The 27663-nt window shown below is 42.2% G+C and overlaps 1 protein-coding gene across 2 annotated transcripts; it reads right to left on the bottom strand.

Moving 5' to 3' along the window:
• Nucleotides 1–717: 717 nt before the first annotated feature.
• TPRG1L (tumor protein p63 regulated 1 like) lies at nucleotides 718–24404 on the bottom strand. 2 transcript variants are annotated; one of them, XM_030185990.1, is made up of 6 exons: nucleotides 24145–24404; nucleotides 15880–15971; nucleotides 14772–14948; nucleotides 12536–12689; nucleotides 5942–6170; nucleotides 718–1859 (listed from the first exon to the last, which is right to left on the bottom strand). In XM_030185990.1, exons 1-5 carry the CDS (start codon nucleotides 24319–24321, stop codon nucleotides 5976–5978), a joined length of 795 nt encoding a protein of 264 aa, XP_030041850.1. In that variant the 5' UTR covers nucleotides 24322–24404; the 3' UTR covers nucleotides 718–1859; nucleotides 5942–5975. The 2 variants fall into 2 exon arrangements, with proteins under 2 accessions (XP_030041850.1, XP_030041849.1); XM_030185989.1 differs by lacking the exon at nucleotides 718–1859 and having other exon boundaries at nucleotides 4852–6170; nucleotides 24145–24403.
• Between the last annotated feature and the right edge of the window lie 3259 nt (nucleotides 24405–27663).

Below are 27663 nucleotides of genomic sequence, written 5' to 3'. Positions count from 1 at the left end.
TACACTGGGGTTGTAGGATGTGTGTTGTTTGTATCTTTCCTATTTTAATTGGCATGTTTCATCATTATGTAAACCACTCTGACTTGTCTGACAAGGTGGTACATCAACTGTTTTTAAACTATTAACATTGTACTGTGGCTATATCCAACAGACCCCCTGAAGCAGATGTTTGCCAAAACAGGGACTGAGTTGCATCCCTCAACCTTTGCTTCCTCCCAGGATTGGCTCTGCATTGCCCTTCCATCTGTGGTCTTCTTCACTGTTTTGCACTTTGGTTAGTGTTTCCCTCTGGCTTGCTTAACATTAGCACATGGTTGTTATTCAAAATATGGGAAATAGACCATTTTACTGGTGCAGTAAAAATGGCCTTAGCACAAGGGTGTGCTAAGCCCACTTTTTACTCTTAGTAAAAGGACCCCTTACCTGGTGCTTAAGACTTACAAATATGTTCTGCCCCTGACTTCAGACTTACCCTTATTGAGGTTTTTATTTCCCTGATCCAGATGCTGCAATATTGAGATATTCACATATTTATTGTTTCAAAGCAGCTTGCTTAGAGGTCTGCTGGAGAGTGGGCTTAAAGCTTGCAGGGATTCTCAACCCAGTCCTCACGACACACCTAGCCAGTCACGTTTTCAGGATCCCCAACCTGAATATGCATGACACATTTGCATACAATGGCAGTATTGGGTGCATCTTCATTGTGGGTATCCTGAAAACCTGACTGGCTAGGTGTGTGCTGAGGACTGGGGTTGAGAACCCCTGAGCTAGAGTGCTGTCCTGAGGTTAGTAAAGATTTCTGGACAAGTCAATGCTGAAATCCAATGAAAAGGTCTTGTTACTTAATGTAAAGAAAATAAAACAGGTTTAAAAAAATTTACATTAAGCAAATTATGCTTTTGAACACATATACATGCAGTCATTGGAGAAAGTTAATATCTCTACCATGAGACTGGAAACATAGATTAATGTACAGCCTGCCTCCCCCTGTTTAGGTGAATTTTAGCAATTGCCTTGATATGCTGTTTATCAAAAATTGCTTTACAATATTCAGAAAAAACTGATACTATAATCTAAATTACTGTAAATCTTAGGTGGCTATTGATTAAGGTGTTGTTAGCATGTAATGTCTTCTTTCTCCCCTCACAAATAATAGGAAGTGTGATAAATGCATGCTATGGGTTAATTAGATTGTAAGCTCTGTCGAGCAGGGACTGTCTCTTCATGTTCAAGTGTACAGCGCTGCATATGTCTAGTAGCGCTATAGAAATAAGTAGTAGTAGTATGGGTTGTTAAATAGACCTTTTAGTCAGTATTAAAGCATAATAAAGTAGAATCACTCTTCCCACATCTGCCACTGATCTCCTGCAGGAGTGAGTGATTTTACTTTCTCTGGGGCACATTAATTAAGCTTATCATTGTGCGTTAGAATGCTTATTTCCTTGAAACAGATTTCATTCTTTACTTCTCCTTAATGGGTTCAGGTACAGTGGGCTCCATCCATCCATTTTAGCCTTATCTTAGTATATGAAACCAGTAGCGATGCTGGGCCAAATCTTCCAAAACCCACCTATAGGCAAGTATTCAGATCAGTACTATGGCAGTTCCTGCAGGCAACTTTGTCAGTTAGGAGTCCCAGTCACCCGTGCCTCATTGCATCACGTGTTGAGTCCTGTGATGGTTTGCCCCGTTGAGTAGTTCAATTTGGCTTCAGCTGGTGTTGTAGACAGATGGCACAGACTTCAAGTGATCCCACTGGTATGCCTCAATTCTTGCTTCAGCTCATAACTACTTGTAACTAAAAATGTATCCCCACATTGGCAACCATTTCTTTTGTTAAAACAGGTCCAGCTCTAATTCTATCAATAACCAAAAAAAAATAAAAATGAATGAGGTAGGTATAGAAATAAGTATGTTTTCTAGTCCAAATTTACTGACCTACATTAAACAGAACAGGCTTTTTTTGTATATTGTTATCATAGATATAGGTACAAGTTTGCATTTCTGTATAAAATTAAACATTTTTATACCTGTGTAACTGTATACAAGCTTGAAATCAAAGTGTTTACTGGTAAATGGACCAGGGCAAACTGGGCATGAGGTGAAGTGCAGCACTTTCCCGTCCCATGACCCCTTTCAGTAGGTCTTCCTGCTATTTGGGTGAGTTGCCTGCCCCATAACTGCCTTCCCTGTGGGCCTCTGGCTCTCCTCTCCCAATCCAATCTGGGATTGGGAGGTAGAAGTGATGACCATTCACAGATGCCACCAAGGACTGTGTTGAAATGAGGAGTTTCCTTTTATTTGGCACTGTAGAACCTTAACACAAATGTTGAGCATGGTGGAGGTATGTGATGGGGCTGTTTTGGTACATAGGACCAGGACCAGCATGCCCTCTGCTGTCTGGCAGAAATTCTAGAGAACATCATCAGGTTACTTAGCCTGGAGCTGAATCAAAAGTAGGTCATATAGAAAGTCAAACAAATGACCCTAAAGTAGGGATGGTCAACCCAGTCCTCTGGTCCCATCCAGCTTATCAGGGTTTCAGGATATCCACAAGGCAGACACCTCAAAGAAATTTGCATGCAAATTTCTAACACACATTCATGTTGAGTATCCTGAAACCCTTTCTGACTGGGTTGAGAACCCCTTCTCTAAACCAGCAGGCATGAAGGGATTGCCACATTCTGGAGGGGAGGCTATCTCACTGGGGTGCTACCAGACAGCTGCTGATACAGCATTGCTGAGAGTTACAGTAAAGGCCTTGGTAAAGTCTCCACCAGCAGCAGAGACACCACAGAGCCAACACATGGCTCAGAAGGGAACCACAGGGATGGTGAGCAGATGTAGGAACTGCTGCCATTTTAAGCTTGGGTGGAGCAATAGTCGATTTTCCCCCAACACACATTTTCTTGATATACCAGGTTTCTCATCTGAAACAGGGGCTAGTAGAACAGCAGTAGGCTTGGGACCCTTTTTTGCAAGAGCATTGCTAGTGTCTAGAGACTCAGAAATACAGGTGGACTTTGCCAAACAGCTGCTTGCTGAAGAACAGGTACCTCTTGGCAAGGATGCTTCAGTTCACACTTTTCACTGGTCCTGAGGCTAGCAGAGGCGGGAGGCATTTCCTCTTACTTATGTATCCATACCTATCTGTATAAGTTTAAGTCTACAACTGCAAATCTATCCTCTCCATTCCTATAAGAGGGAACTGTTGATAAGTTGAATGTCATGCCCAGTGAGGATTGGGCCTAACCTTTCTCCCCTCTGACCTATTGAAATTAAAGTAATTTTGATTTTCTTTCTACTCTCAGGACAACCACCCTACAGCTACATCCAATATATGTTCCTATCTGAAGTTTAAAAAAGAAAAGACAGCCCTCAAATTTTTTTTTTTTTGAGTCTCAAACAGGTACGATTCAGGTTCCTGTTCTCTATCAACAATGTACCGGAACAGTGGCACTCCATGTTCAGCCCAGAACTTTACTAGGAACCAAGTACACCTGTATTTTACACTTTCATATTTTCTTCTTTCTATAACATCTCTCACCTTGTAGATGTGTGGTTATCCTACTGCATATGGCATGAGAGATAAGTATACATACACAGCCATTCAACTGCACTCTGAGCAGTCCTGACCTTCCAAAGCTTACAATATTCATCAGCAGCTAGACTGCATCGTTTTGGGATTATAAAAGCAGAAGCTGTTCAGTTGTTGGTTCACATAATTTCCTGACACTTACGAAAAATATCTATGTTTGCAAACCCAAGGAAGATTGCACAAAGTTCCTGATTTTCCTTCAGGAATTATGGGGTAAAATAACCTAGATCGTGAGTGGCTGGAAGCTCATCAGGGAAACAAAAAATAGCATTAGAAAACCTAACTCTGTTTCCATTGTTTGCAGCAAAGAACGGCTCCAGTTGCCAAGTTTAATCAAGAACTTTCTTTCCCATTCATCAAAAAGAGAGAGTGGCTTACATTCTAAACAAAAATAGAGAAGTGTGCATTTGACAACAGTGACAGCGGATGGGGCAGACCTACAATAAAAGATAGGATAGTAGGGGAAGGGAGATGCAACGTGTCCGTGGTTTTCACATCCATCCAATGGGGTGAGGGCAAGTTTTAGAAGCTCATAAGATAGAGCTGTTTTCTTTGCCAGGTATTCCTGCAGATACATCTCACAACGTTGACAATGGTTTCAGCATCCATCTACCCTTGCACCCTCAGCTTGGGAATTATACATGTAGTTGATTATATCCTGCTTGTCCATGGAGAAAGTATGTTCATTTATCTGTAACAAAGTTTCTTCAGGGCCAGCAGAATAAAATCAGCCACAAACCCTACCACCTCCCCTTGTGGTTGAAATTGAATAAGCTTTGTAATGAACGGAAGGGGCAGCTGCAACAGTCACAGTAGAAGTCATACACGTATGCCCAGAGGTGTTTTTTTTTTTTCCAGACTGACTCTGGTATAATGGATCGAACCTGATACCATCAGGGTTGACGTCACCCTCAACTGTGGCAGATTTATCCTGCTGTCCGTGAAGAACCCGTTAAAAGTAGATAACCATTCTTTCAGTAATCTCTTTGCAGATACTCATATGGCAACTATTTCCTATGTTATGGAACTCGTACTTTCTCCAAACTGAAGTCTATACACCTGCCATGAAAGGCTCAATCTACATCTGGGCAACAGAGGTTCAAGGTCCTTGCCCAACACTACATATAGCATAAATGTCAAGTTGAGAAAATCACATTGGAAGGTCTCTAGGTTCACACTTATGTATTCTCAGAAGAACAATGCCAGAGCAAACACTTTTCCTGAGTACCAAGAAAAAGACAGCACAATCGTAGTAGGAGACTTTTGAAAGCTGTATTTCAAACATTCATAGGTCCAGAAAAGTATACCTTAAATGATATTTACAGACCTGCTTAAATGGGGATGAGAAATGAGTTGTCATCTATGCTTGGGTAGTTGTGCCACTGGAGATCGGAAAGGATGCTGAATGGCCAACAGAAGGCACATCAATAGCTGCAGTCCACTACAATTTAGCCATATTCTTATAGAGTTAGATAGAAACGTGTTCTAGCTTCACAATTGGCAGTGATATTTCCCTCTGGACAGCACAAGGAAGGAATCCTGGTTTACACACTATCAGAATCCACTTTTCCCTTAATGTGAAAATTGAGGGGGAAGGGGAATTAAAAAAAAAAAAAAAAGGAACATTGGGGACAGGATCTTTGACCCTCAAAAACACGCCTTGTCAATTATAGTAAAAAAACAGACCTACAGTGACAAACTTTTACTACCTAATTATCCATAATACATTCACATGAATATAAAGTTACAATCTTAGTGCAAGTAGGTTTGAACAGAAGTAGATGGGAATTGCCATGCTGGACGCAGACATTTTATTCCTACATAAAACAAACCACAGGTTGTGAGCAAAAGCCAGATCAGAAGTACAGAAATAACCACTGCTAATCTGCAACATCTTTTGCCAACTCATCTCCACTTACAAGTTCAAGTTAGCAGGAATGCTTTTTGGGTTTTGAGCAGATGTAAAAACTGATTGACAACTGAATACTTCCTCATCTTATAAAAATCTTTAAGTTTCCACTACAGTCAGATCTTGGTCGTAGATGAGTTAGGCACACAGAGCTCTAAACAGACCAAAAGGACTAGGCAATTCCAACCTTGTGCAGTACAGATCTTGTATATTCTGACTTGTGTCTAGAGCAAGTCCTAAACCTATCCTCCATTTTCAGCTTCTAAAAGCTGCTAGTCACTGATTTAGGGCCCCCCATGTGCTCAGCTGTGGGTTCTTCACATTGTAAGCAGCAATAAAAAGCATCTCATAAGTTCAATTTATTTTTAAATGTCTTTTTCATAATCTGCCATGCAGTGAATTAAAATGCAATACTAAGATTTAAAACCACCTACACTGCTGATCTGGATCGGCGATGTCCAGGAAAATTTAAAATCCGATTTTGCCTCTTGTCATAGAATAGCCTAGTTTGGCCTCATTGTTTATGAAGGACATCAGCCCTATGTAAGTTTCAATAAGAAGAGGTCGCTCAAGCACCAGCACCCCATTGGGTCTCCCCGGCAGAGGGCAATCTTTGTGAGCTTTCTTCACAGCCTGGATTAATTGGGTCTTGAAGTTCTCTATCTAAAAATAAAATTAAAACAAAATGAATTAACCCACAACACAAACATACAGAACTTTGCTATCTTTTATAAAATTCCTCCCCCCCCCCCTTTCAAGGCCTCTTTACAAAATTAAATTCTTAAAAATAAGGCACCTGTACTGAAGAGTGTTTTGCAGTTTCAAACCTTGCGACTCTCAACTTATGGCTCCAGACTGCATAAATACGTCATTTCAAACAAATTATGCTGTTCTACACAGGACTCTGGTAGAACTACAGTCAGTTAAAATGTACTGACTCCACTCCAGCTTCAAAATGATATATCTATCTATATATATATATATATATATATAGATATATATATATATATCATTTTATTTATATATTTTCTCTTCGGGTTCTTTGTTCAAACTTCAAATAAATGTATTTTGTAGTCTATTAGTCCTAATTTTGTACATATATCCTAGGTTTCTGTAATCAGTTTTCTATATGCTACCAGAAGTTTTTAATATTAACCCATTAGTGCCTAATGTTTTCATTATGGGAACATTGGGCACTAATGGGTTAATTATAGAAAATTGATAAAACTGATATGCACACTAAAGACAAGGTTGAGACAGTATTCTATTTTATGGTTTAGTTATCCATTTTTAATGTTTGTTTTACCACACAGTTGATAATCCATGAAGCAGCCTCTAGTGAGGCAAGACATGGCCAGGTTGGGTTGTGTTTTAAAGTGGCAAGAATAAAAGCCTTTTTAACTATTAGAAGACGTGTGTTCTAATTTTCTGGACTGTAGCAGAAATTCAAGTTTTAAGACTATGGGGAACTGAGGAACTGAGTTCGATTCCCGGCACAGGCAGCTCCTTGTGACTCTGGGCAAGTCACTTAACCCTCCATTGCCCCATGTAGGCCGCAATGAGCCTGCCATGAGTGGGAAAGCGCGGGGTACAAATGTAAAAAAAAAAATATATATATATGGGGAAAAGGGTATGCAGACTAGTTGTTAAAGTGTTTTTTTGTTTTTGTGTCCCTTCTGGGATTTCTGTTGGGGGCAACTGCTGTGGTAATTTGGCATCTGCCTCTGCTTTTGGGCAGAGGGGCCAGAGGTAGGAGCTTTTTGCAATGTTCATTGAATAAAGCTGTTAAAAAAAAAAGGCAAAGCACTCATCACTGAACACTGCAAGTCGAGAAGCCCTGCAGAAGGAAAGCTGGTCTGTGCCAATGCTCAGTAGGCTGCCATGCAGACGCTTCAGCAGGCCACATGAAGTGGTAGCACAGGATAAACACAGCAGATGCTGTATAACCTGCTGGTCCAGCATCAGGACTAGCAGCTGGTGCTGCAGTTCTGGCAGAAATGACCAGTCACTCTGTCTGGAGCTATGGTAGAGCTGAGTCCATTTGGGAGGGGGGGAGGGACCCTGGCTGTAAGCCTGTAGGGTCCAGAGCACAGCTGCTAAAGAATGGGGATAGTAGCCCTAATTTATTTTGCTGATGCACCAGGCCTATCTTAAGAAGGTTCTGGCAGGAGGAATGATGAGTGGTCACTTCTGACTAGCAGCCCTAGGATGGCCCCTCAACCATCGAGAGCCAAGCTGACCCCAGCAAAGGATTTGAAAGAGATGTGTCCTTGGATTCCATGGACACACCAGTGAAGCTGGGGGAGCTGTCAGGACTTGCAGAGGAATCTAACAGTGATATGTCCTCCCAGGTGAAGCTACTAAAAGTTTGAATTTTCCAGAGGGATAAGCTGGTGTTAATATCTCAGGTACTCTCAGTACTGAAGAACTCAAAGGATAGTGCTTTGGGGGACCAGCTGTTTGAGGGCACCACTAAACCAACAGCCAAGGCCTTTCCTGTCCACAGGGTGATCAAAGAATATGGTCACAGAAGACTAGGACACACCAGAAGCAGGCTTGAAGATGGGTATGGCTATAGCCTGGCAGTATCCAGTGTCCACAGAGAAAGAAATATTACAACTGCCCAAGGTGGATGCCTTGTATCTGCCATTACCAAGAATAGGATTACTTCAGTGGAATGAGGCACATCCTTTAAGGACTGTCAGATGAAATGCTGTTGAAAAAAAAAAATCCTTTCAATTATGCTCACTAGCTTTGCAGGTGGTGATTTTCTGGCACGTACATCTCATGGGTCTCTTTCAGTGGTCTACAGCTGCCAGAGGAGTCCATAGTAGGGTCCTGGAGAGGGGGGGGGGGGGTCGCAGAAGCATATCTGGAAACATGTTCCACCTGTTTGGATGGCACTTTGCCCAATTTGATAGGAGCACTGGCTAAAAATATAGCTACAGTGGTGTGCCATCTCCTCTGGCTCAGGAACTGGCTTGCAGATGTGATGAAAGACACAGACTGGTAAGATTCCCTTTTTTAAAAAAAAGTGAAAGTGCAGTTTGGAAAGAACTTGCAGAAAATGGTGAAGGACCTCAGCGAATCCAAAGTTCCCAGGATAGTTCAAGTCATTTTTCTTCAGCAAACGGCTACTTTAGAGAGGCTTGGAAGTATTATCTGGGAAAGTCATGGGCTTCTCAGCGGAGCACGTTTCTTTCACGGCAGCTGAAGAGGAGACTGAGACGAGAACTGGAGGCATGGGAGGTACCCATGCTCTGGTGCTCCCGGTGGGAGCTTGGTTAAGGGCTTTTACTGGAGATGGGCTCAGATTATTTTGGACTACTGGGTCTTCAAGGTCATCTGCAAAAGGGCTGGCTTGACCCCTTTCCAATGATTTTATAGAAGTCCCCCCCCCCAATGTCCTCAAAAAGATAAGTTAGCACAGTTGCTACAGCTGGAGGCCATAGTTCCAGTGCTGTTGGAGGAGTGTTGTGGCAGTAGCTTTACCATCTGTTCTGTAGTTTCCAAAAACAAGGGTACATTTTGTCCAAGGACTAACAGGTCAACAAGGCCTAACCAGTGCTGAAATTTCAGATGGAGTCCCTGAGATCCATAATTAGTGCCATCGGTGCAATGGAAATTTGACATTCTTGGATCTTATGGAGACTTATCTATATATTCCCAGTCAGGTGAACACCAGCAGTACCTGCATTTTGTAATATTGGCAGACTGCTTACAGTTCTATGCTTTGCCAGAGAGTGGAGGAGTGGCCTAGTGGTTAGAGCACCAGTCTTGCAATCCAGAGGTGGCCGATTCAAATCCCGCTGCTGTGCCTTGTGATCTTGGGCAAGTCACTTAACCCGCCATTGCCTCAGGTACAAATTTAGACTGTGAGCCCTCCTGGGACAGAGAAATATCCAGTGTACCTGAATGTAACTCACCTTGAGCTACTACTGAAAAAGGTGTGAGCAAAATCTAAATAAATAAAATTGGGACTGGCCACTGCATCAGGAACATTTTCCAAGGTCAAAGAAGTGGTGGTAGCCATGATCCAGAAGCAGAGGGTGATGGTTCACCCCTGTGCAACTGGCTAGTCCAGCAAAGTCATTAGAGAAGAGCAAAACTGCCAACAGCGAAGGCAGTGTGCTTGCTGCCGGACTTTAACAAGAGCCATCTGATTCCATCTCAGCTTCTGGAAATCTTAGGCACTTGATTTGACACCTGACTTGGGAAAAAAAAAAAGTGTTCCTGATAAAGGATAGAAGTCTGAAATTGCAGTTGCAGATCTGGGTCCTTGTGCCAAAACTGTCCAGAGCAATCATTTCTAGGTTCTAAGGTTGATGGCACATTTCTTCCACTGGCATGGAATAAAAGCAGCAGATAGATGAAAAAGTGCCCAAAATCAAAATTTTATTCATCACAAGGTTAAAAATACATAACTAAAAGCCCAACACGGCCTTATTTTGCCCTTTCAAGGGCTGCATCAGGGGCTATAAAACCAAATTCTGTTACTGCACAGAAGATTACATTTTACCAATAGGTGAAATATTGGAACTACACCTTGTTGTGGTGAATAAATGTTTGATTTTTGGACAATTTATCGATTTGTTTTGTTGCTCATCATGGATCTTGCGGAGCACCTGCCTGTTTGATTCCATGGAATAAAGCAGCCCAGAGGTTAAGAAATGAGGGGTAGGTAGTACTGAGGTGAACAGAATCAAAGGAAACCGAGCCTAGCAGGAAAAGGCCACCACTAAGTGACATGACCACATTTTGGCAAATGCCTGCAGCATGGGAATGATCAAATCAAAAGGACATGAGATGGTAAAGACAAACTTTTGGGTACTATTAAGATCCAGTAATGGTGATAAGTGACGTTCTTCAACATCAAAACTGCTGAGCACAAATAGCAGATGTATGGTTTTTTTTTTACCATGCCATGTGACTTTATAATTCCCATGATACAGGTATTTACTGAAAAATGGTCTGAAGATGGGATTGGTTTACTACAACTTGTATATTTCCTTCAAAACTTTGTAATTCTAGTTCCTATGTAAGCCGCATTGAACCTGCTATATGTAGGAAAGCGCAGGGTACAAATGTAATAAATAAATTGACCTCAAATTCCTTGCGAGTTCAGGCAGCAGCCATTGTATTTTATAAGGGCCTGGTTCAAGGTTGCACCTTATCTGGTCACACAGACATGGACAGTTTTTGAGGTGTGTGAAGCAGCTCCAGCCCCCTGTCCGTCCAATGGTCCCTCTTTGGAATTTGTCTTAGTAAAAAGTGCCGTTTGAGCCCATCCTAGAAGTGGATCTTAAGAATGTGGCACTAAAAGTGGTGTTCTTCAGTTATTTGTTTGGGCAGGTGTATCTGGGGAGTTATAGGCCACCCCGCCGGGAGTCCTTCCTGTGATTTCTGAGGAGAAAGTGACAATTCAGCCAAATCCATCCTTTCTGCCCATAGTGTCTCCTTTTCATGTTAATAAGTAGGTCTCCCATGCCAGTGGTGTCATACTAGTATGGCAGGACTACATTGATTGGATGTACGTTGGGCCTCGAGGCATAGCCTAGTGCTTACTGCAGCAGGAGAACCTGGGTCTGTTTCCCACAGCAGCTACTTCTGACTCTGTATATAATATGTAAACTTTGATTGTAATCGCAAAAGGCAGTATATCAAGTCCCTTCCCCTTACTTGAACAGGACTAAGAATTTCCTTAAGTCAGATCACTGTGGTCCCAAAAAGGGAAAGGTGACAGTAGCCTGGTGGATTAAGGATACCATTGCGTATATTGTGCAGGGTGTACAGTATCCCTAGGCTTGAAGGCCCATTAGGGCATAGGTGCCTTAGGTGGAGCAGAGTCTGGTGTCTCTACCAGTGGATTTACTCCTGGGAGAATTCTGTGCAACTGCAGAACGTACATACTTTTCCACAGAAAGTTGCAGGGTGGTAGGATGTAAGAGCCACAACTGAAAAAATGAACCGGCAGCTATCGCCCTGCAATCCTCAGCTCTGGCAGAGTATGATCAGTATAATGCTGACGTCCCATGCTGTTTTCATGAGACTGAACAGTACAGGATTTTTACAGTTTCAGACAGACACAGGGTGCAAGGAGAGCCTAACTACTTCACCAGTACTGTGTTGGGATGGCCTGGGGAGGCAATACTGGGGAAGAGACTGGGGGTGAGAGGGAGATAAGCTGAGAAATCAGCAGTGGGGGGGGGGGGGGAGAGAAGATAAGGAATGAGCTGATAAAGACAAGGTAAGGGAACAAGAGTTGAGAATGGGGAACAGTGGGTGGTAGCATTGATTTTTTTCAGTTGCTGACATTTGTAGCCACAGATCTAATCATGAAGTCAACACTGCCTGCAACTCTGAGCACTGTGGGACTCTGTCGATTGCTCAGCTCAAGTAAAATCACATACCTCCACCCGGAAAATTTTTTTTATAGTGCACTATCACTGTACTCCTGGGGAAAATCTGTACCAAAATATTTCACATTTTTACATCAATATCGGCTATATGAAGTTAAAATGAATTACCACTCAGACAATGGCTATCCTGTATTATACATACAGCATGAATTTTAAAATATTTTATACAGAAGCGCCCCTAGAATAAGATTTCTAAAACAGCTACTTGGGCATCCCTTTACTCAGCATTATAGGCTGGTTGTAGACTGCATAAGCCCTTATAGAAGGTAATGTCATTAAACCAGTAGTTCTCGGTCTCCATCTGCTAGCAGAAGTGATTAACCCATGTATTTAGACTTATCTGGAGGGACTCGAGGAAAGACAATTAGCTGGTAAGACCAAAAAATGTCTTCTTCACATAGCACTATCCAAGCAGATACTCCTGAAGAAATTCTAGATACATATACAAAAATGGTACAATGCCATTCCTTTCTAGAATCATGTTTTCTCCTTTGGAATATATTACACTGCACAGTTCATGTGAATTAGTTTGCAGTATCACACATCAAGGTTTTTTTAAATAGTGTCTCAATCGAAACTACAATGCTAATTAGAACCCAAAGCTTTCACCTGGCACAAAGATGCAATCTTTTCATCAGCAGTGGACATGGGATGTTCTGTGAAAGTGGCATATGGCATGTTTGTAGACCATGGATTCCATCTATTGATGAAGGAAGGTCGGCTGCATTTATCCCATTGAATTCGAATTCCAAAGCCTTCTCGCCTGGCAGAAAAAATTGCTCAATAAATATTTTCACACACAAAGGCTGATCCCAGCAACTCTTACATTATGATTGTGAAATCTTGTAAAATGAATATTTCTGTGAACAAACACTTTCTGATCTCTTATTCTGGGTAATTTTGTCTTGCAACTAAACAACAAGGTCTTTCATAATGGCATAAGTCAGTGGAGTTTAACTCACATGCCTTAACATTTGCACTTTTTACCCTGTGGACAGTTCATCTGCTTGTAATGGCATCGTAGAGATATGATGATCAAGGTTTATACATTCATGAGAGGGTTGAACAGGTTAATAAAGAGTTACTTATGTTTATTTCAAATTTGACATACTGCCTAATCTGATGGGCAAAAGACCAGCATTATATATTATGTCTTCAGCTTGTATTAGGGTTAGGGGACACTCCATGAAACAGGTAGCAAATATAAAACAACATTGGAGAAACTATTTTCTCACTCAGGCTGTGAAATTTGTTGCCAGAGGTTGTAGTCACGAAACCTAGCATAGCTCAGTTCAAAAGTGGTTTGGAATAATTCCTAGAGGAAAACGTCTAGCATTATATAGCTAAAGACAGAGCTGTAAGAAGTCTATTTTTCCTTATTACCTATGCTAGACTAATTCAGACAAGCAAATTATTTTCCTCTATCAGTGGATGGAGAGAGCAAAAATGCTTAGAGCTGACTTCACTTCCATTATGGGGGGCTATTGCTGCCTTTCACACTTCAGTATTTTTCAGTCTCTGGTTGATCATGCACACATCAACTGATGCAGGATTGCTTAAATACCCTGGACAAACTCTAGGCCACCCCTCTCTGCAGGAGCACGACCCTGAGCAAACTCCCAAGACAACATTACCTTCCTCCTTGAGCTGACACCCACAGTCTTGCCTTCAACAGCCTCTGGTAGAGCAAGTTATTGGTAAGTGTGCTCCCGAAGTTTTGGCCTATGACAGCCCTTGGAATGAACAGGGCTGATCAGGAGGGTCAGATCCTACCTCCACCAGCCTTTTCTTCAATCTCTGCAGCTCCCTGAGGCTTTTTTTTTTTTGTATATGCTTTGTTATAGTTTAATTGTTTAAGATATTAGAAGCAATGTAAAGTGCTCTGGTTAAATTGTATTTAAAAATTTGATATACTACCCCTACATTTCTGAAGAGTTAGAGAAGGGCAAGTTCTCTCTGTTCCACATAGACATAGGACTCATCTTTTGAGAACAGTGTGTAACATAGTAACACTAGTAAAAAAAAGCCCCGTTTCTGATGCAAATGAAACGGGGGCTAGCAAGGTTTTCTTCAGAGTGTGCATGTGGGAGTGTGTGTCCCTGCCCTCTGCCCTCTCTCCCTCCCCCCTTGGAGTCCAGTCCTTCAGTGTTAAGTTTCCTGCTGTTCTGTGTTACAGAGAGAGTGAGGGCATCTCTCTCCCCTCCCCCTCTGAGTCCTTCACTGTTACAGAGAGAGGGATTTCGTGCTGTGCTGTTTTCCTTCACTCATGGGGAAACTGGATATCTCTGGCGCTTCACACTTCTGGCTGGAGGCTTCATAGAACCTTGGTCTGCCTTTTATATATATATAGATAGTAGATGACGGCAGAAAAAGACCTGCACAGTCCATCCAGTCTGCCCAACAAGATAAACTCATATGTGTATCCTTACTTTGATTTGTACCTGCCTTTTTCAGGGCATAGACAGTACAAGTCTGCCCAGCAGTATTTCCCGCCTCCCAACCACCAGTCCCGCCTCCCATCACCAGCTCTTGCACAGACCTTATAAGTCTGCCCTCCACTATCCTCGCCTCCCAACCACCAAACCCTCTTCCCCCACCTGCTCCACCACCCAATTTCGGCTAAGCTGCTGAGGATCCAATCCTACTGCACAGGATTCCTTTATGCATATCCCACGCATGTTTCATCTAGACGAGATAAACTTCTCATGGTATAGGGAAAGGCCTCATTAAGTACAAGAAAACTTTTCTCAAAAGGAGAATTAGTCATTTTTCAACACATTCTACACATATCATGACAAAAGTACAAAACAACTTGTTGATCAGGAGGCTGAAATAAGAGACTCACTTGTTCAATGATTTGGGGGGAAACTCAAATTCTCCCACAGAAATGGTGTCAACTGCATTGAGAGACACTCTGATGACCTGCTGGCACTGAAGATTGATGAAATCATATTTACAGATCAGAAGCGATTTATCTGTAATTAAAACCAGGCGCTCCTTCTCATTGTTCCAATGGTCAATCCTACAAAACAGGAGAAAAAACAAAAAAAAGAGCCTGGCCAATGCTGCACTAAATGACCTTCTCCTTGACTGCGTTGGGCACACATTGAAAATCTAATATAATAATTCCCACCTCCAATGTTCTGAAGCTGACTCTGTGCCAGCTTGGAAGTGAAGCTTTGAAGTGCTCGTAGGCTTCGTAATAGCTCCGCCCATGGTAACGCGACATCAGAAGAATCCCTCCCTCCCTCCGATTTCCAGACTCCCCCCCCTGGACCCCCCCTGCCGCAAACCCCCGCCGCGTACCTGTGCTGTTTGTGTGCGTGCGTCTGACGTCCTGTGTGCGACAGCGGCGGGGGAGGGTTGTAAGACCCGTGCAAGCAGTTACTGCACTGTGCAGCTCACATTCACTAGTTGTACTGTGCAGAGCCTCCATTGTGGTGGCATCAGCTTTTAGTGAACTTTACAGACTGGGTGATTTTTTTTTTTTGGGGGGGGGGGGGGGGGGGGGAGGAGAGATGCAACTATAGCAGCAGCACTGCAGGAGGAAAGCCAGCAAGGTGAGGGGGAGAGTCTTGTGAACTTCAACTGGCTGGGTGGCTGGAGTAGCAGACTAGGTCTGGCTGAAGATGGCAAGTGTATGTATGTGTGAGGGGTGGGGGATGTTGAGAGGGAGACGGCTAGGGATGACTGCAAGTAAAGAGTGGGAGACACACACATTAGGCTACAATGAAAAATAAAGCAGAGACACAAATTACCTCAAGTACAGCTACTGGGGGCCAGCATGCATGCACGCAGCACCTCACAGTGGTACATCAAGGAACTAAACTACTTGCATCCCACCCCTTTAAATAAATCAGTCTGTGTTTGACAGCAAATACCCTCACCCTTCTAACTTCATTGGGGACAACTTGGTGCTCTCAAAGCCTGCTTTAGACACTGTTTTTACTTACTCTGTCAGTAGCCATACACTCTGTATTTCTCCATCTTCTGTAGGCATGACAACCACACGGATCTCATTAACAGCTTGTTCTATGGTTCCAGGCTAAGCCATAAACAAAAAGAACACATTACACTTCACTGATAGATGATGGTACTCCAATCTGTAGGAAGAAAGCTGATCATGCAATCAAACTACCCACCTCTAAGCTAGCTGTGCCAGCCAGCACATAGAGGTGCTTTCAATTGCCTCTAAAATGTTCTCCAGACAGTAGAATGATAAATTAACATTGAGCAATGCACAATGATAAATTTATTTCAGCACACCCACAAATCAAGAATCTTCTACAAAAAGTTACAATATTTTTAACTCCTACACTTAAAGGAATCAAATATTTCACAAACTGATGCTTAGCTTCAGATGTACTATACAAAACACCTGTGCTGGGGCTCATATGAAGCCTTAGAGTCCCATAATACCGACCCTATCCCACTCAGTTCAGGTCTAGAACACATTTTGCAATTATGGTAATAAATAGAAATACAACAAGAAAATGAAAAAAAAAAAAGTTACCACCTTTTTTTTTTATTGGACTAACAATACATTTTTTTAATGAACTTTCAAAGGTAACCCTTCTTCTTCAGATCAGAAATTCAGAAGTGAGCAAATGATGACATATCAGAATATATCTGTGAGATATAATAGAATTCCAATGACAGTCTCATGGGAAAGGTGGGGGTGGGTGGGAACGAGGATAAAACAGGAAGAGATGGATGGGTGATCAGCGGGTGACAAAGCAATATAAATTTGTTTATAATGCGATAGGACACCCAAGTCCTGTCTGGTGGGGGTGCCAAAATATTTCATCATTTTAACTTCAAAGGTTTTACATTCCTGGATAGTTTTGAAATTTCCTTATAGTATTCTCACCATAAAGTCATTAGTGCAGTGCTCTGGTCTGGCAAAATGCTGTCCTACACAGATGTCACCCTGGTTAGCACTATAGTTTCCGATGAGGTGTCTGTAGGTTCAAGCTTGTCTTAAGCATTTGGCCCGTCTCTCCAACATAGCATCCTTTTTCACTTTTTTTTTTTTTTGCATTGAATAATATACACTACATTTGAAGAGGAGCATGTGTAGGATCCCCATATGCTGAATAATTTTTCCCCCATGTGAGCGACTGTTGGATCCTGTGATATGTGTTGGCACAGTTTGTAACTTGATATCTTGCAGGGATGTGTGCCATTCTCTTTTTCAGTTTCTATTGGGAGTTTTGTTTTCACTAATTTTTGTATCAGATTTGGTGGTTGTCAGAAGGCCAGTATAAATAGAACTGGGAATATCACTTTCAGTAATTCATCCTTCTGGAGTACTGGCTGTAGATCTTATGATTCTTCTCAGTTTTTCTAGCTCTGGATTATATGTCACTACAAGGGGCACTCTTGCTGTAATTTTCTTTCGTTTGTACTGCAGTAAGTTTTCTCTGAGTGTTTTAAGGGAAGAGGCAATCTTCTTGGAAATTATTTTGGGGTTGCATCCTTTTTCTATGAAGGATTCAGAATTATGGTTAAACTAATCTCTTTCTCTTGGAATGTGGGGGAGTATCTTCTCCAATAAAGCGCAAAAAGCTTGTACAGTCCCTGCAGAGATACAAGGCAGATGTAGCCTTCCTACAGGAGACCCATCTGTCATCGGAAGAACATGGGAAGCTCAAAACCTGGTGGGCGGGGGACTGCATAGCCACTGAGGCAAAGGGAGGAGTTAAAATATTGTTGCGTAATAGCAAGGTAACTCAGATCCAAAAGGTCCAGAAAGATACCTAGGGGCATTTTGTAATATGGCCAAACTTATTTTAGACCCGTCAACTGATAGTACTATGTTATATATGTGCCCCAAATCAATATGATGGTAAATTTTAACAGAGGTTATGAAATTGCAGTTTGGGGATATACCTAGATGGAGATTTTAATGCTCTTTGGGATCCAACTATTGATGGATCCCATAATCCCCACAAGGGGTTTCCTTAGATATGCCACAACCTGGACCTCTTGGATATATGGAGGATTTTATATACACCCGAAAGACACTATATCCATCTATCTCGTACCCATGGCTCACAATCAAGAATTGTAGATATCTACTGGCTTAATGTCCTCTGTTCATGGAGCAGAGATTGGCCCCTGCGAGATATCGGCCCACGCCATGATATGAGTGGAGTGAATTAATACTACTGCCAGAAGCCATTTATCTGGAAGTTCCCCTTAGACATATAGAGAGACGAGAAATGTCATGAACATATACTAAAATGTTGGCAGGACTACAGTCTTAGTAAATCAGATCACAAGGATAATGCTTATCCTTTTTTGGGAAATGGCAAAAAACATTCTCCGAGGAGATATTGTAAGTTACTCTAGATTTAAAAAGAAATCCAGAGACAAGGAAATAGCCTAGAAAAGCAGGTTCGTTTAGCACGACGTTATGGGGCCAATGCCACTGAGGCTAACAAACATATTGTGCTGGTGATACAAACCACCTAGAATGGATTGTTCCATCAAAGAGCTAAGAAGTCATAGTAACAAAGTAAATGACGGCAGAAAAAGACCTGCATGGTCCATCCAGTCTGCCCAACAAGATAAACTCATATGTGCTACTTTTTGTGTACACCTTACCTTGATTTGTACCTGTCCTTTTCAGGGCTCAGACCGTGTAAGTCTGCCCAGCACTATCCCTGCCTCCCACCACCAGCCCTGCTTCCCACCACCGGCTCTGGCACAGACCGTATAAGTCTGCCCAGCACTATCCCCGCCTCCCAACCACCAGTCCTGCTTCCCACCACCGGTTCTGGCACAGACCGTATAAGTCTGCCCAGCACTATCCCTGCCACCCAACCACCAGCCCCGCTTCCCACCACCGGTTCTGGCACAGACTGTATAAGTCTGCCCAGCACTATCCCGCCTCCCAACCACCAGCCCTGCTTCCCACCACCGGTTCTGGCACAGACCGTATAAGTCTGCCCAGCACTATCCCCGCCTCCCAACCACCAGCCCTGCTTCCCACCACCGGTTCTGGCACAGACCGTATAAGTCTGCCCAGCACTATCCCCGCCTCCCAACCACCAGCCCTGCTTCCCACCACCGGTTCTGGCAGAGACCGTATAAGTCTGCCCAGCACTATCCCCGCCTCCCAACCACCAGCTCTGGCACAGACCGTATAAGTCTGCCCAGCACTATCTCCGCCTCCCACCACCGGCTCTGGCACAGACCGTATAAGTCTGCCCAGCACTATCCCCGCCTCCGGCTCTGTCACCCAATCTCGGCTAAGCTCCTTAGGATCCATTCCTTCTGAACAGGATTCCTTTATGTTTATCCCACTTACTATAAATACCAACTCTACAAACACTACTCTAAAGAATAGTGGGCCTTCAAGACAAAAAGGGGGAGGGTCCAACATTCTGATAAAGAAATTTCTAAATCCTTTCAGGCTATGATGCTATTCTCTATGATAAGCGCCTGAACAAAGGTCTTCAGGGCATGATGTATCTGTAAAATTTGTAAGTACCTAACAACCACGAGTGGATAAGGATTTCTAAACTCTATGGGGAAGGAGGAAATAGCCTGGGCAATAAAACCAGAGTCCTCTCTTGAAGGACCGAGGAACTGATGGTCTGCAAGCAGAATTCTACAAAACCTCAGCAGAGAATATTCTCCGGTCCATGACAGCCATATTTAATGGCTGTCTGGAATCTCAAAATATGCTAGGCGAATTAAACAGGGCTCCTTCCCAGCCTGGAAGGGACCCACTGCTATCAGGTTCATATCGTCCTATATCGCTGTTGAATTTTGAAACCAAATTGTTGGCAAAAAGTAATGGTTAATAGACTAGCACGAGTACTTCCCTCATTAATTCATGAGGCCCAAGTGGGGTTTGTATATGGAGATATATCTAAAAATATTAGGAAAATCCTGACTTACCTGGAAATACAAGAACAGAATCATACCCCCTCCCTTAGTGATCAGTTTTGATGCCGAAATGGCATTTGATAGAGTCAAATGGGATTTCGTGTGTGTCGTTTTAACCGCACTATGGGTTTCACTAGTGTTTTATGAGTAAAGTGGCGTGGTAGCCATGTTAGTCCACTTTTAAAAGGTAGAGAGAAATCAAAACAGAGAAAATAAAAGGATACCTTTTTTACTGGACTAACTTAATACATCTTTTGATTAGCTTTCGAAGGTAATCCTTCAGATCGAAAATAAACAAGTGTGTGTGAACATCCTACTGTGCTGATGGCAAGCTGGGATTTTGCCATAGCTTCTTGTAGCGAGGCGTCCTTCCCCTGATGAAGCCCCATTTGGCGAAACGGGAGGCCCTTGTTTCAAGCTGCAATAAGCTAAGTAGCTTTGGCTTTTATATAAAAAAATCTTTTGAGTATGATTGTTTGTATATTAAACATATGCACTAAAAGTGTATGAGTGAACACCCCAGGGAGGAGGTTGGTAGAGGACCTATGATTAAAGTAGGGTGACTAGATCTATGTAATCTTAGTGATTAAGATGTCACCAGTCTGAGGTCCTTTCCCTCTCCCATTACTGACTCACTATCTTACAAATTATACAAATAGACCTGCTGTTTTTTGGCTGCAGTCAAGCTGTTCAAGCAATATAGTGTGATCTACAACGTCAAAAGCTGCAGATATGTCAAACTGGAGTAGGACTACCAGATCTCCCATATTGAGATGTTCTTTGATGTATGTAGTCATGGTGAGCAGTAAGGTTTCTGTGCTGTGTGCGGTTGTGAAGCCAAGTTGAAAAAATTTCTATATATGCAGTAAATTGTCTGCTGACACACAGGCTTCCAGGATTTTAGTGAACAGGGGTATACTGGCTATTGGTCAGTAGTTCGAGGTCACAGACATGTCAGGTCTAAGCCCTTCAGCAAGGGTGTGAGGACTGTTTTGCCCATATCTGGTGGAAGTGAGCCACACTCATTAGCTCATTGGCAATATCGTGTAGTATATGGCGCCTACAGTGTACTTTCTCCAATTTGTTAAAATCTGCTACCTTTTAGTTTTATAGAGTTTCACCTAGTCCTAGTACACAATCAGAGCTGCCAAGTTACCTATTCCAGAAGGGAGACTGGCCAGTCCTGGATTTCTACCAACCTCATCCTCATACATCATGGGACCTGCAGCACTGATTTCAATTGATAGCATCATGGACTACAAACACTAGGTGGGAAATGTGGGATACAAATGCAATAAATAAATATGGATGTAAGTTTAAAACTAGAACAGGCCAAAAAAAAAAAGTCTCCCTGCTGGGATGGGTAACTTGGCAGCTCTGCAATATGTACACAGTAAGAACCGTTCCTTATGAACCTATTGTACCCTGCTCATGATTTTATAAACCTCTATCATGCCTCCTCTCAGTCTTCTCTAAGTTTGAAGAGCTCTAATCTGTTCAGCTCTTCTTAAGAAAGCCACTCCATTCCATTCTGGTTCCATTCTGCTAGATTTACACACAATACTCAGAGCTGCAGTCAGTCAATCTAAATATAATCAAATCATAGCTCTACTGTTGCTGATCCCCTATGAGAACTCCATGCAAAGTATGAAACGACTAGATATTAATTCTTTTAACAGGTTTCGAAAACATGATTGTGGGGCTTTTTACAAAATGTACATTAAGCTGTTAACACATAAATTAGCATATACTAACAATTACCATAGTGGTTCAATACTTGGGGTGGGGGGTGGAATTCTATTAAGCAAACACCAGGGCCACCCTGAGGGCTCTGTGAGGAGTACAACCACACAGGAGATGATGGAAAAATCACTGCCAATCCACCATTTCCCCTGCAGTGGCCACAACACAGTGGGCAAGACAGAGGCATATTACACACGGCACGAGTCTGGCTCAGGAGACTCCTGGGTACCTCTATTTTGGCACTCCAATGCTATGCAGTGACATCTAGATGCCAGGTTCTGTTATAGAATACTAGTGTACCCTGGTTATCAGTGTGCTTTATGTTTACGTGCCCACAGTTACATCAGACGTAGACCTGGAGTCCCGCCATGTAATGCCCTCCTCATTTAACCGTTATAATCACTTGAATGCGCTATTACAGAACAGCGCTTATGGTGTAAGTGTACACATATCCATGAACGTGCCAGCAAGATGCCCAAGTGCTAGTATCTTTACTAGAACATGTGCAATGGGCAAACACCCATGTACTGAATTGCCTTTTTAGCATGTATTAATTCATGCAGTAGCTGCTTAGTGTTGAATGTGCGGGAACTACACCTTGTAGAGTTAACATGTGTTAACTGCCACAGCAGATAGCACAGATCACTTAATGCCACCTCAATATACAATATTAAGTGCATCCATGTTATCTGTTATGCACTGAACAAGTGGTATTTTCTATGTTTTAACTGTAGGGATATTCCCAGCAGTTAACACAATGCTTGGCAAGTACCATACAGGAACTACAAATGTTTACCACACTTTGGTATGCGGAACTTTAAGACAGTTTGTTTTATAGGTGTCTGGGATACACAGACAAACAGGCAGGGTACCCAAGAGTCAGAATCAGAAATAGATTGGACTGTGAACACATATCCTCCAGTACTTAGTACTGCTGTCCTCCCCCCCTCCCAAAGAAAGGCACATAAACTTGTAGCTAATGACGAAGCAGTAGGTGAGAACCAAAGAAGCACATTACAAGATTTAGACTGCAGGTCTTTCAGAATCAGTGAAATACCTAGTGTACCCGAATGAAATCCGCCTTAAGCTACTACTAGAAAAGGGAAAAAGCGCGCAGACTCCAGAATAAACACAAAACTGATTTTCAGATTTGCTCTGAGACACAACAGAGTCAACCTGGTTCTCAGAATAGCGCACGAGATGGAAAGGACTTAACACAATACAACTTCACCATATCCGCACCATACTGCTCTCTTCCGCTCTCACAAAACTTGAAAATTCTTGGAGTTACCATTGATCGAAACCTCACGCTCGATGCCCACGTGAAGAACACGACGAAAAAGATTTTCCACTCCATATGGAAACTCAAAGAGTAAAACCTTTCTTCCTGAGATACATCTTCTGTACCCTGGTACGGTCAATGGGTAATAAGTCATCTGGATTACTGCAACGCACTGTACGCGGCTGCAAAGAACAGAACTATCAAAAAACTCCAACAGCCCAGAATACTGCCGCAAGACTCATATTTGGAAAAAACTAAATATGAAAGTGGAGGAGTGGCCTAGTGGTTAGGGTGGAGGACTTTGGTCCTGGGGAACTGAGTTCAATTCTCTCAGGCTTCAGCACCTCCTTGTGACTCTGGGCAAGTCACTTAACCCTCCATTGCCCCATGTAAGCCGCATTGAGCCTGCCATGAGTAGGAAAAGCGTGGGGTACAAATGTAACAAAAAAAAAAAAAAACCCCTAAGAGAGAAACTTCACTGGCTCCCGCTTAAGGAATGCATTGCGTTCAAGATCTGGACGATTGTACACAAAATCATTCACGCAGACGCCCAATCTACATGCTAAACCTCGTGGACTACCTCCCAGAAACGCCATAAGATCAGCCCGCAAATTACTTCCCCAGCTGCAAAGGACTAAAATACAAACTGATGCATGCCACTACCTTCTCCTACATAAGCATGCAGTTGTGGAACGCATTACCTACAGCCCTGAAAACTACTGACGAAATAACTAACTTTTGCAAATCTCTGAAGACATATCTCTTCAACAAGGCCTACAAAGAGAACCTATAGTCTTACTAAACTACCTTGCCAAACCACCCAGATATGAAAGGTCACCTCCTATACTTTCCTTTTTCTCTTCCCATACTTAATCTCTGTCCATTACTAATTGTATGGTGGTGAAGGCGGTTAGCTTAGCAGAGTTTAAAAAGGGGTTGGACGGTTTCCTAAAGGACAAGTCCATAAACCGCTACTAAACGGACTTGGAAAAATCCAAAATTCCAGGAATAACATGTATAGAATGTTTGTACGTTTGGGAAGCTCGCCAGGTGCCCTTGGCCTGGATTGGCCGCTGTCGTGGACAGGATGCTGGGCTCGATGGACCTTGAGGTCTTTTCCCCAGTATGGCATTACTTATGTACTTATCCTGGAATGACAGTGTCATAACAAAACGCTGTAAGCCACACTGAGCCTGCAAATAGGTGGGAAAATGTGGGATACAAATGCAGCAAATAAATAACTAAAAAGACAGCTGACCCAGTAAAAAACGGCCTACACCGAGGAGGGACCTACCCGGAACACGAAGTACTCCTTCACACGGGCCTGCAGCGTCGGGTCGCGGATGTTGAAGGGCCGCAGGGTGGTGGTGCTGCTGGCCAAGCCCGGAGGGGTAAAGGGCACCTCCACGCTCTCCGCCTCGGCCTGCAGCAAAGTCGCGGGGCTGTTATCCGAGTCCTTCAGCTGCAGCATGATGGCACGCGCTCCCCTCTCACGCTCTGCGACTGTTTACAAGAAGGAAGGAGGTCAACCTCCACCTCCTCCTGTGTTGTTGTTTTTTTTACAACCTCACTTCCGGCCTTTCTTTGATTGGAGCGTGTCACAGACGCGGCCAGGTACGTAAGGCTGGTTTCTTTCCGCAGACGCGAGGTGTGCGTATGACGTCATCCCCCGTGCAAAGCAGCGCGCGGCAGAAACGTAACGTTTCCCTCATTGCTCGCTTTTGATTGCGTCACGTTTACTGTTGCTCTTCTTCAGCAATTGGTTGACAAATAACGCTAATCACCTATTGTTTCTTCCTCTGCTGCCCTTTCTCTCTGCATTCAGAACCAACTATTTTATATTATAATGGGAGTTCAGTTCACTTGTTTGCTTAGGGCCCAGCAAAGAGTTTACTCAGAACAGCATGCATCTGGGTAGAAACAGCGCCTACCCAGATAAGTGCTGCTTACCAGGGATTCATCCTGATAATACTGCTGAAAATTACTACTGAATGTCCTGGCACTATCTGGATAGTGCTGCGCTAGTCTAGGGGCAGCGCCTGGAGTTAGCAGATGAAATACCATCACCAACCAGGAAACTGGGTAACTTGGATAAAGTTGCTTCTGACTTTAGCCAAGTATTTTTAGTGCTGTAATTGTCTATTGCTGCAGGGTCTGAGATTTGTCCAATTATTTCTTCAGAGGAAAGGAGAGATCTTTCTTCATGTCAACAAGGTGAGCTGTCAAGCAAGAAGCCTAAAAGACCTGAAGACTAGTAATAATTGATCCTATAACTTTTTTCACATTAATTAGTATGTATTAGGTGATTTACTGTTGTGATGTGTTTTTGAACAAAATTCAAAAAAATAACAAATTACATTTATTTATTTGTTACATTTGTACCCCACATTTACCCACCTATTGCACAAGCATTTTTTAATTCAAAATTTTTGCTACTTTTATGCCATGTAAAAGTTTTTTTATTTAGTTTTTTTTCTTTTTCATTTTAAGTAGTGGTCACACCACCTAGTGATCAGTATCTTATATCTGACCTTCCTTAAGAGAAGATGCTGAGGAATGGTATCTCCATGCTTCATCTTATGTTCACAGGTTTTGTGAAGTACCTGTTCCTGTGGTACAAGAAACATAAATATATTTCACAGCTGCATTAAATGTGACCTGTAACTATGCAGTTTTGTAAAGTGGAATTCATGTATTCTGTCTCCTGTTCTGCACTGGACATGTGCATTATTGAGCTAGAGGGGAGGGTGCAAGATCGCATGTATTTCCTCCATAAAGTTTTATACACATATAATTAATTGTCAGGTGTGAAAAAAATTAAATTTGTGTATTTCAGATTTTTTTTGTTTTACTTAAGAGTGAGAGTAAAAGAGCCTTTGGACCTTTTTACCTCCTCCTAGCAAAGAGCATGTTGAAGTTGTCAGAGTAGATGGGAACTGAACTATTTTACTGAGGAACTGTGCTCCAGGGTTATCATAGTGTTATAGTCCATGGTGCTGATAAGTGAATCAAAAAGGAGATTCTAGTGGTGGGTGCGGAGGATCACACAGTATTGTCTTTGTGGCATTTTATCATAAGTAGTTCCTGACATATCCAGCCATAGAGTGAAGAGTGTCCCTGACCTGAGCATGTAAATCGTTCACTCTAGGTCTGTCTCTTATACAGAAGAGAGAATCCAGATCTGAGTTCCAGAAATAAAGATCTATGCAGAAGTAGTGAGAAGTGTTTCAGGTGCTTATCCAGAGGTACCCAGCTGGGTGGAGTGTAGAAAGGAGGAAAGGAAAGTGCAGGCTCACAGGTTCTTTATCCAGAAGTTAGGATGAGAGGATAAAGAGTGAAAGAGAAGGGAGCAATTCTAGCATTTGGAGTATTAGGCACCGAAAGGTGCTTCAAGTGCCTATAGTTATAGGCAATTAGATCCTCATTATTGAAAGAAGGTTTTAGAACTATAGCTCAAGTGGTACTGTTGCCATAGTTGGACTACTGCAATTCTTATTCTCAGATCTCAACTAAGTAGTTAAAGTGTTTACAACTGATGCAAAATACGACCATTAGACTGATAAACGGCACTGGATGTTTTGAAAGTGGTCTTTCATTTTCTGCAATTTCCATTGGCTGACAATACATAAACGTATGAATTTCAAAATTCTTTGTTTAGTTTTTAAATCCATATTTAGGTTAAATTCTGAGGGTTTAAGTGAGTTACTGGTATTTCCATCTGCAGATAGAAAGCTAGCATTGAAGTTAGGTTCTTTAAAAAAAAAACCCCATCCGATTCAAGTCTGTTTGTGAGGCTTCCTTTCCTTTTGTTGGTGCCAGAATATGGAACAAATTGCCTTTGAATCTGAAACTTGTACCTTCTTACTTTTCTTTTAGAAAAAATGTTAAAAACTAACTTGAGCATTAATTTTGATTTATTTTCAAGACTTCTGGATTTTATTTTGTTTTGATTACTGTAGTTTTCATTTTTTTTTTATTGTGTAATTTTTAAATTGTTAATTTCTCCTTATTATTGGAGGTTTTTTTTTACCCAGTGTAAACAGCTTTGAATCCTGCTGGAATAATAGTGGTATAGAAAACTCTGATAATATAATATAATATAGTATAGTATAGTTGGGGAGTTAGCAAGCCCAGGAAACATCCAGAGGGAACCCAAGGTCCAAACGAATAAGAACATAAGCATTGGCATACTGGAATATTCTGAAGGTCCATCAAACCTAGTATTTTGTTTCCAACAGTGGCCAAGCCAAGTCACAGGTACCTGGCAAGATCCCAAAAAAGTAAAACATATTTTATGCTGCTTATCTCAGATATAAGCAGAGGATTTTCCCAAATCCATCTTACGTTTCAATTATTTTTATTGATGACACAGATTGGTGGACAATAACCAAACAAACATTGTACAAATAGAATAGTATCCACAGTCATCAGTTTTGTTAAACAACTGGCTCCTCCTCCCCTTATCCAAATCCATCTTAATAATGTTTTATGAACTTTTGTTTTAGGAACTTTAAACCTTTTTTAAACCCTACTTAGCTAACCACTTTCACCACATTCTCTGGCAACAAATTTCAGAATTGAATTACTCATTAAATTAAGAAATATTTTCTCTGATTTGTTTTAAATTTATTACTTAACTAGCTACATTGCATGCCCCTCTACTCCTTGTATTTTTGAAAAGAGTAACAAGCAATTTGCGTCTACCCATTGCACTCCACTCAAGATTTTATAGTTGTCTCAGAAGAGCTTCAGAAACCTTAATGTGCTTTTGAACTTATATGCTGTGTGAAGCTGCCATTTACACTGTTACCAC

Source organism: Microcaecilia unicolor, chromosome 13 (genome assembly GCF_901765095.1).
Source record: "Microcaecilia unicolor chromosome 13, aMicUni1.1, whole genome shotgun sequence".
Lineage (NCBI taxonomy): Eukaryota > Metazoa > Chordata > Amphibia > Gymnophiona > Siphonopidae > Microcaecilia > Microcaecilia unicolor.
This window is presented reverse-complemented; position numbering and strand designations above follow the sequence as displayed.

Excerpts from the sequence above, each read along its gene's own strand:
- TPRG1L (XM_030185990.1), bottom strand. The coding sequence starts at position 24,321 with ATGCTGCAGCTGAAGGACTCGGATAACAGCCCCGCGACTTTGCTGCAG. Across the intron at positions 15,972-24,144 it reads AGGAGTACTTCGTGTTCCGG|CCTGGAACCATAGAACAAGC; the intron begins GTAGGTCCCTCC and ends TTTATGGCTTAG. Across the intron at positions 12,690-14,771 it reads CCCCCCAAATCATTGAACAA|GCGAGAAGGCTTTGGAATTC; the intron begins GTGAGTCTCTTA and ends TTTTTCTGCCAG.